Raw genomic sequence first — 7,922 nt, 5'->3', positions numbered from 1 at the left:
GATCAAAATAAAAGGATAGCTAGCTAGCTAGCTAGCTAGCTAGCTAGATAGATAGATAGATAGATAGATAGATAGATAGATAGATAGATAGATAGATAGATAGATAGATAGATAGATAGATAGATAGATAGATAGATAGAGCTTTATTTGTCCCCTGGGGGAAATTAGTCTTTTCACAGAAGTTCTTTAAATTTATATATACACTATGATCTGAACACCACTAGAATGACTAAAAATGAAGAAATTTAAAAAGAAAGAAAACTTATGACTTGGCAGTCCTTGTTGCATTGAGACATTATGCAGATGTATTGCTGTTGGCATGAAGGAGCCCCAGTAATGTTTCTTGACACACTTTTGCTGAATTATTTGTTTTCTGAAAGTCCTCAGTGTTTGTGTGTCAGAGAGAAGATGTGTAGCATCAGTCATAATGGCACTCAATTGTGTTTTATTTCTCTGTATCACTACTACCTCCAGGGGGTTGAAAATGTGTCCCATAACTCGGCCTACCATTTTAATCAGCTTTTTGATTAGGTGGGCCTCTCTTGAAGTGATGTGAAGGATGTAACTTCCCACAATAAAGGAACACAGTCTCCTAAGGAAAAAGAGCATAATCTGCCCATTATTATCTAGTTCCTCTGTGTTCTGAGACCAGTCCAACCTGTCACTAATGTGGATTTCCAAATATGTGTAGGAGTGCACCACCTCTACATCCACTCCTTGAATAGCTACCAGATATAGAGGCTGTTTGGTGTGATAAAAGTCAATAACCGGTTCTTTGGTTATGCTGATGTTAATTTGCAGACAATTCTCTATGCACCAAGAAACAAAGTATGCCATTTTTGTATGCCATTTCTGTTAATAAATAGAAGATGTTTAGTTACCAGCATGAAAAAACTAATCATCAAAATAAACTAAAGAAGGACTGGTGCTCTAATCTGAAAACCCTTGTTTAATGCAAAAAGAATAAATGAGGAGTAAATGGGGTAAGAAACTGCTTCTGCTGACATCAACACAATACTTTAAATCAGGTCCTCTACTGAAGCTCATTGGTGATGCCTCTTAGCCTTTTAAAAGAGGAGAGCAGGAATGAGAGTGACAGAGAGGGTACAGGAAGGTAGCATTAATCAGAGGTCAACGATCATCTTCCTGGTCTCACCGCAGAACTGTAGAAGGAGTAGACAAATACATTAGGTCACTACTGTCTCATACTATCCTCTTCTAGATTTCCTCTTATTTAGTCTCAACAGGCTCATGTGAACAATAATGCCTTCACACAAGTATCATCTAATAAATTGTTGTAGTCCTGTCCTGTAAAATATATGAAAACACAAAACGAAGAAGACAAACGTATCAAATGCTGTAGGCTTCTCTATTTCAATTGAGTTTGACCTGCAGTATTCACTCAAGAAATTAAAAAAAAATTGCATTGCATTTAATTTAATCATTAAAAATATCTACTTTATAAACTTGAGATATTCTACTTATGGGTGGCACAGTAGTAGCACTGCTGCCTTGCATTTAGGAGACCTGGGTTCACTTCCTGGGTCCTCCCTGTGTGGAGTTTGCATGTTCTCCCCGTGTCTGCGTGGGTTTCCTCTGGGCGCTCCGGTTTCCTCCCGCAGTCCAAAGACAGGTTAGGTGGATTGGCGATTCTAAATTGGCCCTAGTGTGTGTTTGTGTGTGTCCTGCAGTGGGTTGGCACCCTGCCTGGGATTGGTTCCTGATTGTGCCCTGTGTTGGCTGGGATTGGCTCCAGCAGACCCCCATGATGCTGTGTTTGGATTCAGTGGGTTGGAAAATGGATGGATATTCTACTCATATACTAATTTTTTTCTTAATGTAGTCTTCAGAACTGGAGCAATTATGCAGCCGCCATCTGCCACTAGACTTATGTGAACTTGTTAGGAGAATTAATGGTCCGTGTGCTGGAGAAACCTGAAAAGTGTGGCCGGTTTTGTAGCATTTAATGAATGAGCATTTAAACTTGGAAAAGATTCTGCATGTCTGTGCTCTGCTCTTTCCGTAGCACTCAGGCGTTATTTCACACTGTTGAGTAAAGTCTGATATTCAAAAAGCATTGCTACTTCCTGGCATTTTACTAAATGGGGATTTACTGTAGTCTTGTCCATTAAATGCTATCTCTTTTAAATATATTTATACGAAATATATATGTATGTAATAGATCTCAGATTAACTTAACGAGAAACTTTAGTTTAAACCTCAATGATTTATTGTGAGTACTTGGATTTTCTTTTCTGTCAGTTGGACTTACAGTATGTTTGGAGACCTGCCAGGACTTATTTTTTGAGTGTGAGCCTTGTCCTATGGGATGAGCAAAGAATGGATATTAAAAGTCTCATAGTGATTACAGAATGTCAACTGAATAAACTCTAAATGTTTCTTATTATTTCTTTTGTTATTTTTTTTTCATTGAATAACATTTTTCTGGCATGATATATTACAATCATCTATAATACATTAAATAAAATGATTTCCCAGCTGTAAGGGGCATCTAGAATAATAAGGCTCCACTCCACAGGATGACTGTCAGTGGATGAGATGAAATGCATCAGGATGAAGTTAATCAGATTCATCAATCACCCAGCTCTAATCCAATAAAGCATCTGAAGGACTGCTGTAGAGAAGCACATCACGAGATCGGTGTGACGTATGGGAATTCTTTGATGAAGAGTCCAAAACAGCACAACACTTGCAGACTCGCCTTGACTCCATATTGCTTCATACTCAAAGCCAAGCTGTCTATAGGCCACTTCTAATTATATATATTTTTGTAAATAATATACATAACTTAACTGAATATTTTTTTCAAACTGCAATCTAAGTAAAACAAAATGTGACATGTAGTTTTTGACAAAAAATTATTATTCTGTGCTAACACTTGCCTAATACAGCCTCTAGACTAATCTAGACTCATACAGTGCTCTGGGTCAGCAGGAGTGCGGTCTTCACACTGACCATCCCAGCCAGATTATGTTAAACAGACAAGGTAGTCTGAAACTATCTTTAGGTCAGAGACCCAATCACACTGGCCAATCAAACAAGAACAAATCATGTAAACTCAAATTGTACAATTGATTTGTGACTTTTGATGGTGGTCCTGCTAGGAAACAATATTTATTTTGCAAAACATATCATAAACAAAATATATGCAACACACATGCAGTGTGCTGTAATGTTATACTGGACATTTTAAAATAACACATAGGAATAATTCAGAAAGGATCAGGGTCCTAAGTGAGAAAAACTCCACATAACTGAGACTAATTTGTGTAGTTGTACTTAGACACCACCAGTGCTCCCAAAGACACAGTGTAGAAGGACAAGTTAAAATGCACTCATGGCCTTGACAAAAATTACTTTTTTGAGCCTGGCAGTGACCTTTTAAAAAAAAGCGTGACAGAGAGACAGGAGCATGTTGCTGGGCAGGACTCAATTAACCATTAATCAAAATAAGCACATGCTTAGGGCATCAATGGACGGGGGGAACCATAGAAACTTTCCAATGACAGATTTACTATGGATCATATGGTACAAGCTGCAAATGGTGCAGAAAAACTGGGTTCCAAAAAAGTGGACTCCCACAATAAATGAAAACAAATTGCATTCATATATAGTACAGTATATACAATAACAAAACTAATAATAGCATAGTAAAAATAGAGTTAATAATTTATATTAATCTTGACAATACAACAGTTGTCTACAGTATACTATGTACAGAAGCAGATGTGTTACGTGAGATTAGTTTTGAGGATCTGATCAAAGAATTTGTAATTAGAAAAAGTAAGAGAAAACTTTTCAGAAATAAACAAAGTGAAAGTATACAAAAATAAGCATTATTTTCAATCTTATAGTTTGTTTCATTTGAAAAAATTATTTTTTTTTACAGTTTATCATTGTTTATATTTTGAATTATATATATATATATATATATATATATATATACATACAGTATATACAGTATATATAGGGTGGTCCAGATCTAACTATTTATTGCATTGCATTGCATTAAAAGTTGCATAGTTAGATCTGGATCACCCTGTATATAGGGGCACCAAAATCTTTTAAGTGCTTAGGGCCTCTAAAGATCTTCATCCAGCCCTGTTACCGGGGGTCACAGATCTTCTTCTAGATAAATAACTTTGTAGTTGCAGAGGAAGCAAACTCATAAGTTAGCTCCCTAACATCTTCTTCAGCCTTTTATTTTGATTCCCTTTGTTAAGTGCAAATTATCATGTCCTTGACAACATGCTTATCTTAATACATAATTCGCCAGTCTCCTCACTCACTCACTCACTCACTCACTCACTCACTCACTCACTCACTCACTCACTCACTCACTCACTCACTCACTCACTCACTCACTCACTCACTCACTCACTCACTCACTCACTCACGTCTGTCCGAAGCCGAATGCGCAGTCGCCTTCTGCGCAGCTGCCCGAAAAACCTTACAAGACCAACATCGCGGCAGGCGAAAATTCAAAGAGAAAGGCAACTTCGATTAAAGCTCTAGAGGCCTGAAAGGCTATTTCAACTACAGCTAGAGGCCTAATTACACATTCATTCAATACACCTATATCAGGTTTGTGGTGCTTATACTTATTACTATTCCACTCGTGTCTGTTTCATCTTAACGTTGTCGAAACAGGCTCTTTGTCTAGTATATATATTGTAGCAGTTAAGGCTTTTGTCCACCTCTTGAACCCTCAGGTACCACTCTGAACACGAGGTAAAAGTACAACAATATTTTATTTTATAATTATACTGTGCACCAAGCACTCTCCACACTACACTCATATAAACACTACACTATTCAATAAACCAATCCTCCTCGCCCAGACACTTAGCCCTCCTGCCTCCCAGCTCAGCTCAGTGTTCTGGGCTTCCCATAGTCCTTTTATAGCTCCTGACCCGGAAGTGGTTCCAAGCACAACCCACAAGTCCATTTCCTTCCGGGTCAGGGCAAGCAGTCCTCTTCTTCATCCCGGGAGCACGTCGTTTCTTCTGGACACATGATGCTGACGCACTCCCGGGTTATAGGGCATACAAGAACCCACTAGCCCCCTTACAGCGACTCCTGGCGGCCCCCAAGGTATCCAGCAGGGCTGTGTCACAACACTACAAAGTCCATGAGGCCCTGCTGGAACTCGGGGCATGAATATGCTGTCCGGAGGGCTCCTCCTAGCGGCCTGGGGGTGAGGGCCGGACTGGGAAGCCGGCAATCCTCCACAATATAATTTTGCTCTATAAACACCCTGAGAAGAAATTCTCCTCCTGCTTTGACTCTGTTTACTACAGTACAGTATAACAATTCTCCCAGTGAATGTTTCCATTTAAAGTTTACAAAATGTTCAAAAATATCAGAATAAAACATCATGGAGCAAGCAAGATCATTAAATGGACTGTGAAGCCAAATAGTTTATTACTTCATACAGTATATTATATATATACATTGTGGGTAGATGATACATATAATATCCAGTATGCTATATTCATGACTGAGGGTGGCACACAGAGCAGATGATTTGAGCACAATGACACACTGACATTCAAAGAGCATGGAATGGTGTCCCCCTGGAGTTTCAAGCATGACGATATGATGCACTGATTGTTGATCGGGGTGGGTTGACTGCTTTGAGTTTTGAGCACCATGTGACATTGATTTTCAATCAAAAGCGAGGGGGTAGTCTAACTTGTAGTTCTGAGCACCGCATTGCACTGACATTCACATCTGAGCAAAAATTGTGCGGACCCACCAGTGAATCAAGCTCCGTAATATACTAATGGTCAATCGCAGAGCGTGTGGGAGAGTCCATCCTTGGAGTTAGGTAAGAGTCCTTGGGTGGCTCAGATACGTGGAAAGTGAACTGGTATGTTTAAAAACTCTGATGGTATAAACACACACATACACACCCACACCCACACACACACACACACACACACACACACACAGCATGCTGTGAAAATGTTCTAGGCACTTGTGATAAATGCTGCAAAAGTGGAAATGCTTTCCAAAGTAATTCCATGAACAGCTTTTATTAATCAATCAATAAACATCCTAGATAGTTTTGACCTCCCCTGAATTTTTTATTTTTGTATTTTTGTGCCTTTGTTTTGGGTGTGGTCACCAATGTGCTCTGCCATTGACTGCTGCCCTGCCAATGGTTCGTTCTTGCATTGTGCCTGATACTGCTCTCTGGTCCTTACCACTTGAGTTTAATTGAAAGTATTAGAAAATGGAAGGAGAGATACAGTACATATAAAATAATTTACACAAGTTGGACTATATACAGTACATTACCCCATTAACTGCATACTATTTCCCTTTTGCTTAGCAGTTCTGTGAACTTACTTAGAAGTTAAAATATCATTTAAACTGTAACACATCACCAATACCTTTCTGCGTGCAAACCCTTCATTCCGTATAATCTCATAAATTAGATGAAGCCTTCTGATGGAAGCCTTTTCTAAATTCAGACACATTGGGCTTGTGGCTGGCTTGGATTCACATTAAGATGCACATGTTATTGATGTACTGTTCCTGGTCTAATCCATTGGTCCTGTACATTCCACGTTTAAATTCGAAATAATGAGCTATCCCTTTACCACTACCTTTAAAAATGTACAGAAACTTCCTTGGTGTACCAAACTTGGTGTTTCTTCATTCCCACCCAATCCTCCTTTAAGTTTGTCTTTTACCACTATTTTGTTTACATTCTTGTTTCTGTAATTCAGACGAAAGTTGTTTAAAATACAGTAAAAGGCGCAATAAAACACGAAGACATGTTATTGTTCGCCGTTCAGCTTGCTGTCTTGCTTCCCTCTGTAACATTTACGTCACTTACTGAGTAAATTATAATGAATGGCGCTATATATAATGAAAAATGTGACTGTCGTGTCTCCGCCTTTCCATATTGCGTGATTAAAAGCGCGGCACTGAGAGTAAAGGAAATCGTTGTAAATCCACTCAGATCTTGGGGGAAATCGTTTCCTTTCGGCAGGAAAAGCTCGCTCTTTCTTTCTCTCTCTCTCCCTCATTTCTCACATCCTCCTCAGTCCGCTTCCGCGAGTCTCACTCACAGGATCAACTGCTCACCTGCAGGCTCTCTTTTTTGCAGCTTACTTTCTCTCTCTGTTTTTTTTTGGCTTGTAAAAACTCTTTCAGACACTTTTTTTCTGCTAAAGAGAAATAAAGTGGTGTATGCCTTAGTCCGTTAGATCAAAATCATCTAAGGACTGGAACTCTGGAAATGAAGAGAGATTTTACGTTTTTTTTTCGGACTTGGATTTGGATCGTCTGGTTGTCAGGTAGGACCACAATTTTCTCTTTACGCCTCATTAATGCTAATATTGTCACAGTGACGCACCATTGCACAAGCGGCACCTGGCTAATAAAGCGCAGCGCGCGCGTTGTGCTTGGTTGGCTTGCGCTCACTGGGCTCATTTTCCTCTAATGCGAACTCGATTGAAGATCATCCCATACACGCGATGCGCTGCCGGCGTGATTGTATTTCTTAAATAAACTCAGAACGGGCTATATTCAGTTATGCTAAACTTTGCCTCAGAATAAGTGTAAGTGCATGGCGCTATAAATGCGACAATATGACTCCCTAAGTCACAGAGAAATTGCAATAAAAGTGTGATGATGTTAAGTATTGGGTATGGGGCAGAATTATGAATTCGTGCTACGAATAATGATGATCAGAAAATGACACGAGCTTTTATAAATTGTATTTAAAGAGTTGTGTGGGGGATGACACGCGACTCTAGGATGACTCGCAGTATTCCGCATATTAATGTACAGGTCTAGTTTGAAACCTCTTGCTACCACTCTGACTGGAGCTGCATTTCGTCAGTGAATTCAACAGCTACTGGAAAGGATCAAGCACTGCGTACGAT

General features: G+C 39.3%; 1 protein-coding gene across 1 annotated transcript in view; it reads left to right on the top strand.

The window, feature by feature from the left end:
* The first annotated feature begins 7,042 nt into the window (after positions 1-7,042).
* The window catches only part of flt4 (fms related receptor tyrosine kinase 4), a 191,221-nt gene continuing 190,341 nt past the window's right edge, over positions 7,043-7,922 (top strand). The window contains exon 1 of the mRNA XM_028813757.2: positions 7,043-7,331. Coding sequence (XP_028669590.1) covers positions 7,274-7,331 — 58 coding nt within the window. The 5' untranslated portion in view covers positions 7,043-7,273. The remainder of the gene's footprint in view (positions 7,332-7,922) is intronic.

This window comes from Erpetoichthys calabaricus, chromosome 11, assembly GCF_900747795.2.
Source record: "Erpetoichthys calabaricus chromosome 11, fErpCal1.3, whole genome shotgun sequence".
Classification (NCBI taxonomy): domain Eukaryota; kingdom Metazoa; phylum Chordata; class Cladistia; order Polypteriformes; family Polypteridae; genus Erpetoichthys; species Erpetoichthys calabaricus.
The sequence above is the reverse complement of the archived record's forward strand: the minus strand, read 5'-3'. Positions and strand labels throughout refer to the sequence as shown.